The sequence below is a fragment of the Melanotaenia boesemani genome, chromosome 22 (assembly GCF_017639745.1).
Source record: "Melanotaenia boesemani isolate fMelBoe1 chromosome 22, fMelBoe1.pri, whole genome shotgun sequence".
NCBI classification, from domain to species: Eukaryota; Metazoa; Chordata; class Actinopteri; order Atheriniformes; family Melanotaeniidae; genus Melanotaenia; species Melanotaenia boesemani.
This window is the reverse complement of record NC_055703.1, coordinates 12,496,002-12,515,869: the sequence shown is the minus strand read 5'-3', so window position 1 is coordinate 12,515,869 and position 19,868 is coordinate 12,496,002. Positions and strand designations below refer to the sequence as shown.

The 19,868-nt window shown below is 38.4% G+C and overlaps 1 protein-coding gene across 2 annotated transcripts in view; it reads right to left on the bottom strand.

Moving 5' to 3' along the window:
- Positions 1–2,322: 2,322 nt before the first annotated feature.
- tmem63a (transmembrane protein 63A) overlaps positions 2,323–19,868 on the bottom strand; it is a 29,006-nt gene continuing 11,460 nt past the window's right edge. Inside the window, exons 1-23 of one of the 2 annotated variants that reach the window (XM_041976056.1) lie at positions 18,818–19,255; positions 16,701–16,890; positions 16,372–16,451; positions 16,181–16,259; positions 15,968–16,005; positions 15,708–15,850; positions 15,385–15,436; positions 15,144–15,252; positions 14,765–14,835; positions 13,782–13,862; positions 13,254–13,371; positions 12,969–13,102; positions 12,480–12,623; positions 11,827–11,980; positions 11,636–11,742; positions 11,457–11,543; positions 11,047–11,112; positions 10,427–10,589; positions 9,958–10,063; positions 9,650–9,817; positions 4,493–4,608; positions 4,361–4,411; positions 2,323–3,960 (exon numbers count right to left, since the gene is read on the bottom strand). In XM_041976056.1, coding sequence (XP_041831990.1) covers positions 3,820–3,960; positions 4,361–4,411; positions 4,493–4,608; positions 9,650–9,817; positions 9,958–10,063; positions 10,427–10,589; positions 11,047–11,112; positions 11,457–11,543; positions 11,636–11,742; positions 11,827–11,980; positions 12,480–12,623; positions 12,969–13,102; positions 13,254–13,371; positions 13,782–13,862; positions 14,765–14,835; positions 15,144–15,252; positions 15,385–15,436; positions 15,708–15,850; positions 15,968–16,005; positions 16,181–16,259; positions 16,372–16,451; positions 16,701–16,865 — 2,373 coding nt within the window. In that variant the 5' untranslated portion in view covers positions 16,866–16,890; positions 18,818–19,255 and the 3' untranslated portion in view covers positions 2,323–3,819. Of the gene's footprint in view, positions 3,961–4,360; positions 4,412–4,492; positions 4,609–9,649; positions 9,818–9,957; positions 10,064–10,426; positions 10,590–11,046; positions 11,113–11,456; positions 11,544–11,635; positions 11,743–11,826; positions 11,981–12,479; positions 12,624–12,968; positions 13,103–13,253; positions 13,372–13,781; positions 13,863–14,764; positions 14,836–15,143; positions 15,253–15,384; positions 15,437–15,707; positions 15,851–15,967; positions 16,006–16,180; positions 16,260–16,371; positions 16,452–16,700; positions 16,891–18,817; positions 19,256–19,868 lie in introns of those variants that run through there. The other variant, XM_041976057.1, reaches the window with a different exon arrangement.

The following is a 19,868-nucleotide window of genomic DNA, read 5'->3' as shown; positions in this document are numbered from 1 at the left end:
GTCCAGAGTCACATGCTTAATCAGCAGTGGTGATTTCAGCTGCCTGGCCCTCTGCCCTTCTGGCTAATGTAGTCCACCAAAAGAAAAGGGCGGGAGAGTGGGGTGACTTTTCTACAGAGTACCCCACACAGAAGAGAACACACAAGGACAGCCCCTTACCAACCTACCTACTCACCCACACAGACAAATACACTCAGAGCTCGTGGCTCAGGATGGCACCTCATTAGAGTTGGCAGTATAGGTGGAGGTTTTGGACTTCCAGACTGACACACACAAATACACACCACTCCACTTCTGCTCACCCCATTGGCCCTGGAAGGAAGTTAGACTTGGACTGAGGCGGTCTGTTTCTGTCCTTGTCCTGCTGTTCTGGGAAACTCACCTCCCAGGCGGCCAGCGTTGCCATGGCAGTAATCCTGACGGACAAAAGATAGGAGTGCCATGGAGCATGATACTACCGGAAGGCTGCTCATTGGTTGGCACGATCCCACGCGATGCCGTGATTGGTCACTGCCATGTTTATATACAAATTGGAGGAGATTGGTCAGAGGTCACATCCATCGATCTTAGTGGTGACAAGAAGGAAATCTGACCCCAAAACCCCAGAACCCTAAATGGGTTTAATCCTTATTTGATACACACACACACACACACAAATAGTGGTTCCTTTTTAAGTTCACTGGCCTGGGAGTGCAGCATTAAGTGAATACAGAGAGAGAAAGAGTGAGGTGACTAAATAATAGTGTCTGTGCCATACAAAAGCACAGACTAAACAATACTAAGAATGCATTTAGAGGACAGAGTTCAGTGGTTGTCACACCTACACAGAGATGTTTCTCTCTAAAGAAAGGTGTATTGTGTATGCTACTAAGACCTTTCTGGCTAAATCACTGCCATTTCATTTGACCCGGGGGCCACCAAACTGTTCAAACTCAACAATAAAATCAATTTAAAATTTATTCTTTCATTCCCCACAAACACACACCCATATATATATATATATATGTATATATATATAGTGGAAAAAGTCACAAAAATTTACTGAACTATAATTTAGTGATATAAGACATTTCTATTAAATTGAACTGAGTTGAAAAGAATAATTAAAAACAAACTGTTCCACACAAATTAGAGCACTTTGCTGATGAGCAGTGGGCCAAAATACCTGTCAACAGGTGCAGAAGTCTCAATGAAACACAGAAAACAGTTTATTAGAGTAATTCCCTTAAAGGATTGTGGGTGACATGAACTTTTTTTTTAATATTTCTATTGAACCGCAATTCAAAATTATTTTTTACTTATTTCTTTAGTCAATTTCAACATATTTCAATGACAGCAGTTCTTTCCTTCTTTAATGGGAGAATATATATATATATATATATATATATATATATATATATATATATATATATATATATATATATATATATATATATATTTGCAAAGCTTTACATATCATTATCATTTACAATTCAATTCAGTGTTTTATTGTTGAATACTTGAATAGTTAAATGAATACTTTTTCTGGGTAAATTAGTTTTTTGTGTTTTTTTTTTTCCAAAAAGTACTTTTTATTTTCCCTTATAATTTATGTCATATTTTATGATTCTTTTTAAAGAAACCTCCTGGGGAAAAAGACCTTTGTTTCTGCCAAGTATTTCTAATTAGAAGTTCTAATAATTTAAAACAGTTTTAAGGGAATGTGTGGTGCACTTTTGTGTAAAAATCCACCACATATGTACGTCTGAACATTTGGAGAATTATTTGTACATGAGATGCCACAAAACCACTCCCAGTTTGCATGTCATTGGATCAAACTTTCACACACCCATAAGCAGGAGTCAGGGACCATGTGGGCTGAAGCTAAGCCAGTGAATTAGTGTTGTTTAACGTTGGGTCAGAGTTTTAAGTGTGGTTTTGGAAAGATGTAGAGTGTAGCTCTAACTGCTGAACACAGCTGCTTCCCATGATCTTGCAGCTTTAACATCTATATTACTTTTGCTCCACAGAGGAAGTTTCTCCTGCAGGGACCATGCATTATATGTACAAAGCAGAGACAGTATATCAGGTGTCTGACATTAAACTCTCATCTTTGAAGCCACATGAGAATATCTGCAAGTTATTAGCAATCCTGCATCTTGACCCTGGACAGCTTTCTCACGTGGCTTTCCTGAGCTATGCCTGTTCAGATCCAGTTCCAGATTTCTTTGCTTAGCAATCATGCTGTGTTTGTCTGATTATTACATTTTCATCAAAAATAGGCTATGTTATGAGGTGCATTTTCACTTCCGGCGCACTACAGATCATGTCACACTATGAACACAGATTAAAATAGGTCTTTATTTTTATGTGACTACAAATTAAACATGCACTTTAATGAAGGATGAATGTTGGTTTTAAATCTTATTTATTCTTGTATATCACTTGTCGGTATACAGGTACTGAAGTCTGGATGGAAGGACTCCATGCAATTGTGGGAGCATTAATGCTGCAAAGTGAATCACATTCTTGAGCTAGTATGTCTTAAAGGAATGACAGACCTCTTCATCAGTTACTGTTCCTGAACTGGTTTTTGTGTTTCAAGAGCTTCTCGGAGCTTCCATTAGAGTAACACTGAGCCTTGTCCAAACTTCTCCTTTCACCGCAGTTACAAACCTCAATGTGATAGCGTAGCACTTCATTACCCAAATTTAACAACTGTGCTAATCTCTGTAGCACCCTAAAAGCCTTTTATTTGACAACAGTGGTGTTTCCCAGCTGAGGCAGGTACCGTGGTGAGAAAGGGGAAAAGGGCAGGAGAACGAGAGCAAGAAAAAGGAAAGGGAGCAGAAAAGGAGACAATAGCGAAGGATCAGGTGAGGAGGTGGAGCTGCTGGAATTGTCACCCAGTAAACTGGTTCATGCCAATGTCAGAACAAGTTAGAAATCCTCAATGCAACATTGTGCATTTGACCTTTTTGTTACTGCTTTATGAATATTTCAGAAGTTACATGACCTCACTGCAGTGCAACAGTGCCCCCCGATGTCAAGACAAGCTCATAGGAGTCAAGTTGTTCCCCATGTTTGCTTTTAAAACAGCATGTTGAAAATAATAGCACACTTTTTCACAATCTACAAAAGGTTAAGCTCCTCCTAAAATAAGCAACAATTAAAACTTTTATAATAAGCAAATTTTCTTTCTAGATTATTTCCAATAAAATGGACATTTAAAAAGCTGCAAAACACAATTACATTTTAATGCAAAAAAAACTGTTGACCTGTTTAAAACACACATTCATTAATAGTACAGCATTATTGTTCAGCCTTATAAAACAAGAAAGATATAAAAGTACATAATAAACTACTTCTTTGACAGATGTTATGGTATTAAAAAAAACCCTGTGGAGAAGTCTAAACCCACCTAAACAATGAACAAACACCAGTCTGTGATTGTCCATCTCTTTGGTATCTGTGGTACAGGTTTAATTATCCAGCATGAGCAAGAAATGAATAATTTATCAACATAATGGCTTGATTGGAATGGCAGGTTTTGGTAAAATGTCCCATGGTGAATTGGTCCTTATCAGAGAGGTCACAAAACAATTTTGCTTTCTATACTGCACAGGTGCAAAGTAGTTATTCAAATAGAAAACAAAACTCAAAATAAGAACTCATTTTTTAAATTAGCACTGTTTTCATCATAACCTTTAATTCTTATCTCATATCAACCTTTATCCACTAGGATTCGCTGGGACACTCCATGTTCTTACTTGAGAAGGAAGCAGATTTACAATCAAAGGTCAAAGCCACCTTGACTTCCAAGCATTGAAATACATTACGTCAAGCATCTGATGTGCTGTTCTCCACTGGGCTAAAGCTGCACACTGGGCTATCCTCAGTAGAGCCATAAAAGCGCTGATATTTAGATCCCTGTGGGGTACTGGCAGGAGATTTGGAATTAAGCACTCTGGGCAGGTAAACCTGTAAAAACACAGCAAAGAGAAGAGATATGAGCACTGAAAATACAGACACTACTGTGCAAGTTTCCAATATGCCTTTTTACTGACCTAGCTCCCAAAACTAAACAGCTTAATGATACCAACAAGGGCTTTGTTATACTTTTCTATTTTGATGCTCTGTTTTGTAATCTCCTAATTTGTTGTGTCATTTTAATATAGCTGCCATTTATGTGAAAATCAAGCAGGAACAACCAGCAATGATGGAAGTAGTTTTTTGTTAATGACTAACATCAGAAGTATGGCCAACTGGGCCAATAAACATACAGAGGTAAACTTTAGGTCAGGCTTCATGCATGTTTGAAACATGTTTGATTTTTCTTGATGCTGTGGACTTTGTTAAAGACCAGCCACAAGTACAGTACCCTAGTGTTTTCTTCCACTCCCTCTACTGTATCCGTGTCCTCCTCTTTGACCTGAAAAATAAAACAAACAATATGATAGTTCAGTGTGAAAAAAACATGGAAACAAGAGCATATTCATGCACAAATGCTCACCGCATAGTTATGTGGACTGAGGTACTTAAAGTGGCCAAAGCAGGTGCAGCTGATACAGATGAAAACTGTGATACACAGGACCACCAAGGTGAATAGAGAAGTGGAAATCCAAAACCCTGAAACCACACATACATACATTTCAAACAGTGGAATTGTGTGTTTTTTTTTAGTTTTTTTTTTTTTAGACAATGCATCTGCAATAAACTTTGACATTCCACTGAGTATTTATTAACCAGTTAGAATTTTCCATTTTCTGCAAAGATATAAGATGTAACAAACATTTTCACATCTGTGCATGTCATGCATAACCAGCAAAACAACCAAGGGCACAAAATGTCAGGGTGGGTGAAATACTTGGACCATCACATTGTACAGACTCATAATCAATGTATATTCTAGATTTCAGGCTCTAAAGTTTTATTTGTTGCTTAGAGCTGCTTGAGGGAGTCTCACCTTTTTTTTTAAACCCCTACAGCTTTACTTATAGCAGCAGAAATCTTTTGAGTTCCCCAAAGCAAAATAGCTGCATGCATTTACACAGGTGGGAATCCAGCAGTAAATCATTAATCATTCATAAATATAAATTATTCCTGACAAAGACACATTGTGCAGAAATAAATGGTAAATCCCTGTCTGTGCTTTTCTTCACCTCAAACAGGGGAGATGTCACACAAATATTTGTTTAAAGTTAAATCATAGAAATAAATAATACAACAGTTGACAGCAAGTTAAATCCTAAGCTCCCCAACAGCTGTTGGGACATTTTTCATTAACTGTTCCTGCAGTGACCAGGTCCTGCTCTTATAAAATTTAAAGCTCGTGTTCTCACTTTATCTTGCAAAAAAAAAAAAGAAAAAAATCAAAACTGTGACTTGGCGCTATGTCTAGCAGGAGAACGGATGAATGACAATGACTGGGATTGTTCAAACATGAGGGGGGAGACTGAGGGCCAGCTACAGGCAAGCAGCAATAGGACTCATTTGCATATGTATAGATTTCCCTATACTAATTGAGGAAAAGATGTGGACTTAGAGCTCTTATACACCAAACTGACGTCAATAACCAATTGAAGCAAAAGGACCCCCCCGCTGGGTCTCTTCGCATCGCCAGCTTCACCAGGGGCAGCATTAAAAAAGGGAAACCAGGAGACAACAGACAAAAAACATGTTAAATAAAGAATTGTTTTCTTATTATTTTCATTCACTCACAATACACGTTTGTGTGTGGTTCAAAGATATGGTTAATGAAAACTGTTGGAGTGGCATTAGTTATGGATGGAAATGGAAAGAAGCAGAGAAGACAACTAAGAAGATAAATTACGAATTGCAGTGAAATTAGAAGGATTGAGGTTTGATTGGGTACAAATCAGAAGGATTTCACTAAAAGTCAGGATCTCTGACTAGATACGCCTGAAGAAGATTCAACATGCAGAACAGACCAAAAATAATGTCAACAGGGTCTGACTATGCACAAGAGATGGAAATATTTACTGACCTTCCTGACATCCAATTGTTGGCTTGGTCTATAAGGCCCTTAACATATAATTATCATAAGGCATAAATGAAAAGTAAAAAAAAAAAAAAAAAAAAAAAGAAAAAAACAAACTTAAGTTAATAAGTTATTTTAATAATAATAAAAATAAACGAGATTAACCTTTTTGTTTAATTATTTAGGATTTTAAAAGAAGGACCATCTTCCCATTTCATGATTGTTATCCCATTGACTGAAAACACCTGACTCCAATTTAATTTAAGTCAGGTGTGTTGGAGCAGAGACACATCGAAACCAGCAGGACAGTGGCCCTCGAGGATCGACTTTGAACACCCCTCTGCTACAGTAGGGTTTATAACAGGGATCCTCAATCCTGGTCCTCAAGGGCCAGTGTCCTGCAGGTTTTGGGAGTTTCCCTGCTGCACCATACCTGATTCAGACTCAGACTTGTGCAGAGCTTGACGTAAAGCTCTGCACAAGTCTGCTAATAGCCCATTGATTTGAAAGGGGAATTGAATTAGTATGGCTGGATATACACTACAGTTCAAAAGTTTGGGGTCACTTTGCCATGGGATTCAATAGGGAAGTGACCCCAAACTTTTGAACGGTAGTGTATAAATACTCCAATACCCACATTCTACACTGACATCGAAACAGCTCATAGCTCAGTGTTCCAACTGAGGAAATGGCAACTGCTATCACAGTTAGAGATTTAGGAGATACAACACACTAATGCTACGGCAAAGGGGAGCCAGAACAATAGGTCAGAAGGGGGAGTTAACATGAACTCCCCTCAGAGATTGGGTACCAAGCCAAAATAATGAATGAGATGAATGACAGAGTAACTGATCTGAGGGATAAGATCATGGCTAAGATGTCTTTCAACCCCGACTAGCAAGACTGAGTGAAGTACCACGAGAAAGTCTTCTAGCTGATGTGAATGCAACAATAAGAACCATCCCTAATGCGACCATCACTGAAACCACTGAGTTGATATACAGTACAGCAACAGTGATCTTGGAGATGCTTGGCCAACATAACAACCATATGAAGGGCTGGAAGGAGGCACCATTGAGGAGGAGGTTGGAAGCCAAAATCAAGGCAACTTGGAGGGAAGTTAGTCAACTGTCATAACACCAGACCATTGGCTGCACGACTGAGGAGATACACATGAGAAATAGAGGCCAGGAAAATAAAAAGTACACTAACCCAGCTAAAGTGTACTCCCAGTGGCAGGGTAATACCACACACACTAACCCAACAAGGCTGAAGACTGAACAATACTGGAAAAACATATGGGAGAAGGAGGCATCACATAACAGTGAAGCCCAGTGGTGAAAAGAACTAAGTGTGGACCATAGCTCTCTCCCTGAACAAGACCCAGTTACCATCACAGTGGCAGATATCCAGCAAAGAATCTCAGATATGAAGAAATGGTCAGCACCTGTCTCACACATGATCCCTGCATACTGGTCAAAGACACTAACTTCACTCCATGAGTGCCTAGCAGCACAAATGAACCAACTGCTGAGGGATGGGACCCACCCTGAAGGGCTGGCCAAGGGAAGGACAGTCCTGATACTAAAAGATCCCCAGAAGGGTACAGTCCCATCCAACTATCAGCCATTAACTTGTCTCTCCACAACATAGAAGCTCCTGTCGGGCATCATAGCAGCTAAGATAAGTGGGCACATGGATCAATACATGACAGAGACACAGAAAGGCATTGGTAAAGGTACCAGAGGGGCCAAACACCAACTGTCGGTTGACAGAACTGTCACCCGAGACTGCAAAACCCTACAGACCAACCTGTGCACTGGCTGGATTCATTGCTAGAAAGCCAATGACTCAATGTCACATACATGGATCCTGGAGTGCCTGAAGCTGAACAAGATCAACAACACTCTAAGAGCCTTCACTGCAAACTCACTGAGGCAGTGGGAAACCACCCTTGAAGTCAACTTTGAGCCAAGTCTCCATCAAATGTTGGATATACAAAGGAGATGCCCTGTCCCTGTTACTGTTCTGTATAGGCCTGAACCCCTGGCTATGGGTACTGACTCAGGGATGGAACCACCATCAGACACCTCCTCTACATGGATGACATCAAGGTGTATGCTAAGAGTAAGCAACACATCGACTCACTGATCCACACCACCAGGATCTACAGCAGGAAAATCGGAATGTCACTTGGACTAGAGAAATATGGCTGAATGGTAACAAAGACAGGGAAGGTACATCATACGGAGGACAATGCACTCCCAAAGGGCCGAGTAGCAGATGTTGAGGAGAGCTACGAGTACCTTGGAATACCACAAGCAAACAGCAACCACAACGAAGCCACAAGGAAAGTTACCACAGCCAAATATCTGCAACGAGTAAGGCAAGTTCTGAGAAGTCAGCTCAGTGGCAAAAACAAGATCCGGGCAGTTAGCAGTTATGCCCTGCCAGTGACCAGATACCCTGCTGAGATAATAAGCTGGCCAAAGGAGGAAGTTCAGACCACAGATGTTGAAACACGGAAGCTGTTGGTCATGCATGAAGGGTTCCATCCCAAATGCAGTGTCCAGAGGCTATACACTTAGTGCAAAGAGGGAGGCCAAAGACTAGTGAGCATCATGGCCACTATCCAAGATGAAACACAGAAGCTCTATGAATACATCAGGAAGATGACCCCAAGGGATGAAGCACTGAGGGAGTGCATTAGGCAATGGAACCTAGAGGAGAATGAAATGAAGAAACCATCATGGGAGGATAAGCCACTGCATGGGATGTACCTTCAACACATAGCTGAAGTTGCAGATATGAACAAGTCCTACCAATGGCTAGAGAGGGCTGGATTGAAGGACAGAACAGAGGCACTAATCTTTAGGGCTGCAACTAATGACTATTCTCACTATACTCACTCTGTACTTTTTTTTGCCGACAATAGTTGACGGCTAAATTCGTTGTCGACTAATTTTATTGCCGACAACGTCGACTAATCGTTGCAGCGCTACTAATCATGGGAGCAAACCTTGAGTACCAGGCATTCGAGGCCCAGATCTACCACACCAGGCAGGACCCCAGGTGCAGGCTGTGCCAAGAGGCCCCTGAAACAATTTAGCACTTCACAGGAGGGTGCAGGATACCGGCGGACTAAGAATACACAAAACGCTATAACCAAGTAGCCAGCATAGTGTACACACACACACACATACACATGCACATACACACACACATATACACACACATACATACACACATACATACATACTCACTCCCTCCCTCCCCAGGCTGAGTGAGCAGGCATTGGCTGTTGCTACTGGGCTTAGAGCAAGTGCCCACTAGCCACTGTCTGCTGGGACTGGGCCAAGTGGAGTAGAAAAAGAGGTAGCAAGCCGTTGGGACATGGCCTTGGGCTGAGCAAGCAGATGCTAGCCTCTATCACCTCCTGTCTCAGTTGAAGGAGGAGTGGCTAGAACTCCTCTAACTTCCACACATAGCTTGTTTTTCATTTAATTTTGGGTAGAGATGTGGTTGAGGTCTGATAAGTATATTCACAGATTCCCATTAAGTTATACCCAGCCATTTTAAAGCCATGTTCATGTTAAAAAAAAAAACAACAACTCAAAATGTACCAACATAAACTTCACTTTTTCCAGCTGCAATACATCTATTTCTAACCTGCTCTGAGAACAGAGAAGAAGTAAAGCCATATCAAGCAGATGATTGGTGCAGCCAGAGCTTGATTGACAGCTCCCTGGTGGACCTTGTGGTCAAGGCGAGTAGGCAGGTAAGCAAAGTAGAGATTGTGTCTGTCTACCAGGTGCTTGAGCAACATATAAAGGAGACCTGATGGAGAAAAAAAACACAAAGCAGTTACTAATATTGCTGTGGAAGTGATTGATTGTACCACAGACATAAGTATCAGAAAATGGGGCAAGGATACAACAAAACAAGTTAAGTTGTTGAATGTGCACATAACTACTCACCAAAAGGCACAATTATAGGGCAAATGATGCTGTATGCCATAATGACAGTAAACACACAGAGAGTCCAGCCATACATCGCTCCATATTCACACTCATATGCTTGGTTCTGTGGACAGAAATCAACTTAGCTGGGTTGTCATGTAAAGGTGAGGCTAATGAAACAAAATACAACTAAAGTATTTTTCGGCTTCTCTTAATATATGTTTAAAGGAAGTGACAGAGTATAAATCAGTTTTGTTTGGGGCATTTCACATATATTTTTAACAAACACTGTTTAAAACAAGTGTTTACACATCTTCTCTGACTTAACCTTTAATCTTAAGCATCAAATCTCTGAATCTATTCATGGAGACTTTTAAAAAGGCCATTTCTGATAAAAAAAAAAAACAAAACAAAAAAACCCAAAAACTAACATTTGAATTATTTACTACAATCAGGAGTGAGTAAAACAGACAATGCCATTACTAACCTGTTTGACATATTTTCTTTCAGCAGCGGAGCGAGCAAGCAACAAACGTATGGTGTAAAGAAGTAACCCTGGCAACCGCAACAACTCCATCCCAGAGCCCACCAGGCCAGCTGCGATCACATAGTTGACAAAAAATGCCCCTTGATCAGGCAAAAACACACACCTAATACAAGGAAAGAAAAAAACGTCTGATGTAACTACTACATGTAAAGGACCACTTTTTATTTTAATAAAACTGCTGTAAATTAAATAACACCTCAGAAGACAAGGACAGTTCTATATTCTAAAAGAACTTGGGTTAAACATTAGACACCAGAACATAACCAACCGAACAACCAAATAAATAAATAAATAAATAAAATAAAATAAAATAAAATAAAATAAAATAAAATAAAATAAAATAAAACAAAGGTTTTGTGTAAAACCTGCAAAGTTAGACAATAACAAATTAAATAGGCCTGGAAATGTTTTAATAATGTACAATATCTGAATTAAGAATCTTCATTTATTCAAATAAATTTGTAATTTGGTTTTCTTACTAATTAAAAGGCCATGTATTGAATGCATGCATAAAAAAAAAAAAAAAAAAAAAAAAAAAAAACAGAACAGAAATTACTTACTCAAATCTTAGTTTCCCATCACTGAGAAACTCCTTATCGAACAGCCAACGAAAAAACAATGCAAGGCTGAAGCGGAAAAAAAAAAACAAAAAAAAGTTAAAAAGTTACTAAAGGTTTCTGTTGAATATAGAAATATCAAGTTCATCTCTTAGGAGAATAACTTCTCATTTGAATGACACATTTAGTATTCTGTGGTGAATAACTGGATACTAAAAGACAGAAAAAAGGCATACTTGACTTGAGGTGAAGAGAACTAGGTAGTTTGTCACCAAGTTGAAAATGATTTCTATTGAAAACTTCATGTGACAAACAACTTACATACTTATTAAAGCGTTCATGTAAAGTTAATTAATTCCTGCTTCAGGCTGGGTAAGCTGTTGCTACTTCAAAGTGAAAGTCAAGGAAATTACCTGGTGAGTCCGAGCGAGGGAAGAATGAGTACCATGAAGAGAAGGAAGAAGTACAACTTGTGCATCATGCTCAGCTGCTCACTGGACCTGACACATGGATGGCAGTAGAATAAAAAAATATTTACCAGCAACTCCAACGACAGAAACCATTCAGTGGACTAATGATGTGTGCATCATACCTGCTCCAGTGTGCTTCTCCCAATGTAGAGTAGTACACTATTGTAGGCAGCAAGGCAGAGAAGGACCACAGCAGGAGAGTTGGGAAGAACTGACTGATGATGGGGCTCTAGGGATAAGAAAGAAAAAGAAATTAAACAACTTTAAGATTACAAACATTTTACAACAAACCTTATTTATGTATCAGACTCACATTAAGATAGTAGATAGGCTTAGTCACGTTGAACTTGTCTATGGTGTTAATAATGATGGTTGGAGTAGTCAGGAAGGTGAGCAGAAAGAAAAGGAGGAAGTTTATCATCACATAGCGAAAAACCCAGTAAAAACCTCGCACGGACAGGTTTTCCCTATTGGATAAGGAAAAGAGGGAAGTCACACAAAGACATGTTGCAAAGGCAGTGTTTTGTCATACTCTTTTTTAAAGTATTTGCTTGTAGAAACTTCTGTAATTAATCTAATCACAAGAAAGGGGGTCACACAATGTTTCTGTGTCAAGTTCTTTGACTGAAAAGGGTGATAGCAATATCCAGAATTATTTTATTATACTAATATAGCTACTGAAAGGAAAACTTATGAAACTTATGAAACATCACAGTCTATTATATTCTGCACAATTAGGTATGTCCCAATGTTACATATTACGTTGAGGTCATTTTCTTTAAATGCACTTTAATTGGAATCATTTACTTTTACAAAAATATTCTATCAAACAGCAAGGCCATATGATTCCACTAAAAATAACTTAATAATAATATTAAATTATTGCCCATCCTGGAATTATTGAAAATCATATGATGTGCAAGGAACAAATTGACTACATAAAAGTTTGCCTTTATTAGACCTTACCAATAAACACTTTTGGGATGCGGTGCAAAGCTGACCCGCCACTTATTCACTTTCAGAATTTTACTCTTGGATGAGGGTTGGGGCTCCCTCCCACAACCACAGCTTGTCCCACCACACTTGAGTGCATTGAAGTCTTTCAGAATGCTGCAGCGAGTGAACAGCAGTAGATAGTGATATACATTAACAAAGGGTGGACACAAACAGTCAGACAAAGGCCTTTTCTCTATAAAAAGTCATGTTATGACAAAAAAATGAGAGAAATACATGTCCTGATCAGGCCAGAGGACATAGATAGTCTCTCCACATTACACTTTTGCTTGTAGAAAACACACTCATACAGTATGGCAAATTGGTGCACCAATAATAAAAACTTAATGGAAAATTAACTGGATCAATGTAATTTTAAAACAGTCCTGGCTAATTTTTTGTTAAGGCTGTACACATTGTAGAAAAAACACTGATCAAAAAAGATATTGTGAAGCTACTCACTACTTGGCCATGGCCCCTGTCTGTAAGGTGACAAAAGCAATCCCCAGAGGGTGCTGTGGCACTTCTTCTGTCTGCTGTCTCACTTCTTCCAGCAGGTATTTTTCTTTCGCACTGTAATATTCTATAGCATCAACCTGCAAAAGAACCAACAGAGAATAAACAGAAACAAGTGACTCACTGATTAAATTTTTTAATTTTAGAGCAATATTTATAGCTTTGCAGCTTTAGCTCTAAATATTGCTCTAAAGCTAGAAACTAACTGCCAAATCATCTGATCAATCTCACCTTCTCACAGCTGGGGCAACAACAGATGTGGCCACAAAAACGAGGGTTGAACAGCTCCCGTTTTCCTCTTTTTTCTAGTACGCGCTCATAGTAGAACAGGTTTTTTCCAGCTCGCACCCTATGATTTAATAAAGAAATAGATACAATGGGATGGGGGTCACGTGGTGAAATTTCAAATTATTTAAAATTAAGTGCAAAAAATCTATAAGACGATAAATCTTGTAGCATAAAAATGAAAATGTAGCTCACAGTCAAGTCATGGGCCATATAGCTAAGAAAAAAAGCTTAATCAGGGCAAAAATCTCAGTACAGTAGCTTTAGTTAGTTGGTGTATGTTTCTTTCATTTGTTTTTCATGACACTTGAACATTTATTAGTAGCCACTGGCAACAACAAAGTGTGCAGAAATGGTGGCTTTAGCAGCCAAGGACTGGTTAATATAACTTGTGGCCCCACTTAGTAGCGTATGCTAATATGTGTTTGCTGACACAGAGTAAACCCATTCAAACTGTTTCCTCTGAGTACTCACCTTTCTTTATCAAGGTGCATGAGTTTGGCCACATCATAGCACAACGTCACAGCACACACTTGGCAGGAAGGATATGCCTCACTGTGGACAACAGGAACTGCTAGTGAGGCATGGAGCAGGTTGTGACTATTGTATTTAAGCCAGTGATTCCCAAAGTGGGGGTCAGGCTCCTTATGACAGGAGGGGCAGCAAGGCTAAATAAAATATAGTTTTTGCACTGCTAGCAAAACATGACCAAATTTGTTAAAGTACCAATGAGCAAATGATACTGAATCAACAACAGATTTCAACTAACTAAAAAAAGACAAGAAAATATAATGAGGCATATGTTGTTCTGGGTTTGACCAGGTAATGGTCAAATAATGGTCATGGGGGTAATGAGGAAAGATCACAGCATCATCATATACAGAGGCTACAGCTCCTCGGTGCAGCTGGTCCAGGTTCAAGCCCTGGCCTGGTGCTCTTTGCTGCAGGTCATTCCTGCTCTCTCTGACTCCTTTCTAGTCCAGGTACTTTTAAATAAAGGCCACTAGGGCCAAAAAAAATCTAAAAGACAGTATGAAGTCAAACAAGTTAGAACACTACTTGGGGACTTTTCATCCTGAACACAAAGAAAATGCCTGTTCATCACTTTAGAAAAAATACTCGACTGTCATAGATTGCAGAGATGTTTTACTAAAGCGACATCCGTGTCATTGAAAGCTCAAATTACCTGAAGTATTTTGCAGTTTCCTGATTTAAAACCCCCTACATTATAGCAGATACATGGATAATTCCTTCTGCACAGACATGGTATTAACTATAGTTAACGAAGTAGCAGCCAATAAAGATTATTTTGTGGTACATTTCTTATGATTCCTTTTAAGCATCAGGGTGCAAGGTAGTGGGATTTGGGCTTGACATTATTGTTGTTTTAAAAGGGGGCCTTGCAGAAAGTCTATTTGGATAAATTCTGATCAGACTGGTGCATTTTATTTACTCACGTGAAGTGGGTTGTTACATCTTCCTCTGTTGCTGTTTTAGGGACTGAACACACAAACAAGGTGTTTCTGGCCTGCACAAATAAAGACAATGTTACATCATGTTCAGGCACCAGTTCAGCTAAGTAATATTCAACAGGTAGTTACATAAATTAAATAACTTTATTCTTGTGCCCATCTTAACACAAAAAAAATGCTAACAGCTTGATAATGGATGCATTTGGAACAAACTGCCATTTAGGTTGAACATTTTGGGAACTGGAAAACAACATATGGGCTTGAAGACTGGAGTCAGGGAACTAACCTCCACAACCAGATTCGATAATCCTTAGTTTACATCATGTAACATCCAATTTTCTAGTCGGTTCAAATAAAGATTTACCGTTTCTTTGCGCATGCCTTTCATTTGTGAAGTATGACGTCGCAGCAGGACAACTGTGAAAATCAGGTAGAGAACCGCAAACACTGTGTGCAGCCATAACAGATTGTTCCTAGCAGGAAAATTGGCAAACACAGTGAAGTATTGTATTTTGTAATGACCAAAAAACAGTTCTGCAATATGAACTTATGCTTTAATAAACAGACATTTTTAATGTGTCATGTGTTTTTGTTTCTGTAGTTACTCAGTTTTAAGATTCCCAATAGTCGTCCTTCCAAAACTCTGAGGATCATTTCCTGAAAGAAACACATTTCTTAGACTTCTGTGTTGTTTTGTATCTGAAACACTGTTGTGTTGTTTGACATATGTTTTCTGTTTTGGTATCCTGTGTTTTTCTTTGTTTTGTTTTCTTGTGCTCTGTATTTCATGGACTATAATTGGTCTTTTAAGGAAAAATGTGTATTATTATTAAAAACTTGTGTGAGTTGAGTGTAATCACTAGCAAATGCCAACTTTTGCTGTGTTTTCTCTTTAGAAATGGAGTGTAGAGTCTGATGTTAAACCCACTCAGCAGGTCTCCAGTCATATTGACAGGCAGTATGATCGCGAGGGAGGTGAGAGTGATGACCACTAACAGGATAATCAGATGACGCTGGAAAGAAAGGTAGTGAACAGCATCCATGCCACATCTCTCCTTTATCTTTTCATCACTGAAAGACAGATTCATACCATTCTCATTAGCAAGACTCAGGCACTGTGACTCATATACAGCATTTAATAAAACAAAAAAGGTGAAACAAAAGGTTTCTAGCAACAATAACACTCACTCCATTCTGACGATGTAAGGAAGCCAAGAGCAGAACCCCTGAGCAGAAATGGAAATCATATTTTACACTAACATTTACTAAAGCTCTATGTGGTTTCCCTAATGACTAAAACACCTTTTAATGGTACTATTTAATATTAGTGACACAATAATCCACTTCAGTTTCACTTAATTTGGTGGTGGAACTGACAATGAGATTTTTTCTTTACCATACCGATTCATATTCAGGGTCCTCTGGATTGCACATAATGGATGGCATACGTCCATAGCGCCGATGTGTTGACTCATTGAACCTGATAAGAATAAGTTCCTTGTTAAAGATTTTATTACATTAACACAGAAAGATCAACCAAAAGATCCTACCAAACCTCTACCCCCCATCCCAGAAATAAACTGTTTACTCACCCTTCACTATCTGCAACCAGAGCTAGACGACCATAATCCCAGAACTTCTCCCTGATGATTGAGAAGAGGATCAGCAACACCTGTGAGTGGCAAGAGGAGAGACTATGTAGTACTGTTATAGCATATTTCTGCAAATCAAAACAAACTTAATTTGGGCTCTTATTACATTAAAGAGATGTTAACTTATTCATTGCTGAAGAGCAAATATTTACTGTATAAATTCTGCCAATCATAACAAGACAGGAAGAACCTCTGATAACTCAGGTCACAAGATATTCAGCAGTCTCTCACTTGATTTCAATTATATGAGGCAAACAGAAGAAACATACAATAAAGACACAGAAGTCAAGAAGCAAGACAAGCGGCACTCCTCCAAAGTTAAGGCCTGCGAGGACGGTGCTCTGGTTGGAGTTGAAGCAGCTGCTATTATCCAGGAAGCCAAAGGTAGAGTTGCCATTTGAGATCAGCAGGGTCTCCCACCACGGTGAAGACATCACTGGAGTGGGACCAGCACTTTGTCTGCAAAGAATGACAGTGATATATTTTCAAAAAATACCCCTTAGTGGTATGCAAAAAAATAAGGAAGTTACCTTAATAGTGATTTTTTTTTTAATTAAAGAGTTTTCCTGTTTTCAGTTCATTGCTTAGTTGATAAAATATCCAAAGGCAGAAGCTTTATGTTTAAACAAGCTAATATATTCCAAACATATTCACAGAACATTACAATATTGAGCCTGAAAGGGTAAAATGAGACAGAAAAATCAATAAACTTCAGTGGCTGAAGACAACAAATATTCAACTTATAAGATTCTTTCCACTAAAATAATTGGCTGGCTAAATCACAGACATTTCATTTGATCTGGGGGCCACCAAACTGTTCAAACTCAACAATAAAATCAATTTAAAATTTATTCTTTCATTCCCCACAAACACACACCCATATATATATATATATATATGGGTGGGATCCTATATATATATATGCCAAACATTTTTATTTTATGAGAATATATATATATATATTCTCATAAAATAAAAATGTTTGCCACTGCATTTCATTAATTCTCTTAACAACATCACTGTTTGGGACATGACAAGACAATCTGCAGTTTTGGCCATTCTCACTTGATATTTGATTTCAGTGTGTGTGCAGTGCCAAGATGATACTATAGTAGCCTATTATAGGTATAAACTGTAAATTAAAAAATAATAATAATTAAATAAATAATAATATCTGCCATTTCAGTAATTACTTGTGAACAGCTGATATAGTTTTCTGCCACTTCACCTATCAGTTCTACACAGATACACTAGTATTATCAGCTGAGTAAAAATGGACCAGATGCCGTAAACTATATATATATATATATATATATATATATATATATATATATACATACATATGTGTATGTGTCTATGTATATAAACAAACAAAACAAAATAGTACATCTTGGACTTTATGCTTTACCTAACTTAATGCTTTCTCATATAGCCTAGTATAGACAGGCTTTAAGAGAATTTATTTCCACATTTAGGCATGTATGATAGTTGGAAGCTAGACACTTGACTCAAGGTGCTCAATCCATACCCTAAAACCAGTTGTGATAAAAACTATAACCTACATCATTTTAAAAGGATGTGTTTTACTGTTTCACTGAGATATTCAAACCTTATGGACATTTCATGAAGTCCTCACAGTCAACTTGTGAAAAGAGGATATGACATGTAACAGTTTTATAGGTGATAAATCAGCATGCGCACTGCTTTCTGATGTTTCCACTTAAAATTACCAGTTAATTTGTATTAAAGTCCACCAGTACTTGCAGAGAGAATCTAAAAACCCTAACTTATGTTATACTCCCACCAATGTTTAGTTCAGAGGCCTAATGTGGTTTATTCTGACAGATATAATGCGTAACACCATCATTAGCTTTGTGGGTTTTCAGTATTTTTTCTATTTACCACGTCTGGACTTAGGCACTTTTGACGACGGTGAAGATAGGAGACTGTGGTTTTTGTTCTAAAATCCATGTTAATTCCATTTGGTCACGAACCGTCCCAACCTTTCCAGAAATAGAAGAAGCACGCACTGAGTCACGCGGAATACGATAAAAGTTATATAGTACGACGTATAAGCTGTCTGTTAAGACAGGTAGTCTACCTTATGAGTCACAAAAGTTGCGACATAGCAGAGGGACAGTGTCATTCGTATTAATTAAACATCCTGTTGCCAAATACCAACACAAACAGCTGTTGGCCGCCTTCCCAGTCAGAAGGTGACAGAACACACCGTGACAAGCGGCTGTTGTAGACACCCACAAGCAGAAAGTCCTTCATACTATAACGCGAAATACTGTGCTCCGGAAAAACTAATTATAAAAGAACAGTCAATGAAGCTGTTCAAAAACTTTGCTTGTGCTAATGAGGTAAACAAAAGTATGCTTACCTCCACAAACTGCCCCAAGTCACAAAGTTAAGTTGACATCCGGTGATAGGCTATATCTTGATTTACTTGTCTGAAAAACAGCCTGACTCTGTCTGTCAGGTTATGAATGCAGCTGTGGTATGAAAGACAAGACCACTGTCCTTTTTTCTTTTCCTTTCTTCTTTTTTTTAATCGCGAAGAAAACTTCCCCCGACTTTATATTAAGTGAGCGCAACTCTTTCCCTTCCCTTTCTCTGTTCCGCGTATGCGCAGAAGCTGCAATTTACGTGTCGCGTGCTTCAGTCCTCGAGCTTGAATTCCCGCAGTTGAACACAAAGACGGGAAAAAAATTATTCCAGTAAAAAACAGAGGTAGGAAGCAGTCTTCATACCAGACTGCTCGTACAAAAACTGAAAGTAACTTTTTTTTAATGGCTGATATGAATGGGCCTACTGTGGGCCAGCCGTTACCAGAGAAAAAGTAAACTGTCTGAAAGACATCAACAACCTAACAAGGTAATTCAGTTGGAGTGGCAGAAAGTTCTTATCAGGCTACCTTTGGTGCATATTGATCGTGGCTTTAAGCTCTTCAGATTGTTATCATGCTTCTAGGATGAAAACTGCAAATTCTTGTGATTTCTAATATTAGATTTTAAAAAAAGAAAGAAAAACAACTGTGGGATAATGACAATATGCTGCTGAAAGAAGGCTTTCAGATTCTCTCTTACATGTATTCATGCCTCATCAGTCTTCATTATGACATGCTGGGTGGAGGTACTTAGATATCACAGCAAAACAGGAAATTGTGCAATTTAGTTGCTCCATTAAAGTGAGTTTGGATGAGAAATAGTATTCTACTTAATACTTTTAAGCATTAACTAATGTATTGTAATTAACTTGGCTTTGAATGACTAATGTAAACACTTCTCTTACACAGAAATGCTGTGGAGCTGCAGTAAATATGACAGCATGGAAATAAACACATAAAATATGAGTACCTCCAAATAAAAATACAGCACTTGAATAAATGTGTTACAAGAATACTGCTGTGTAACAAAAAGCTGGAGACATGT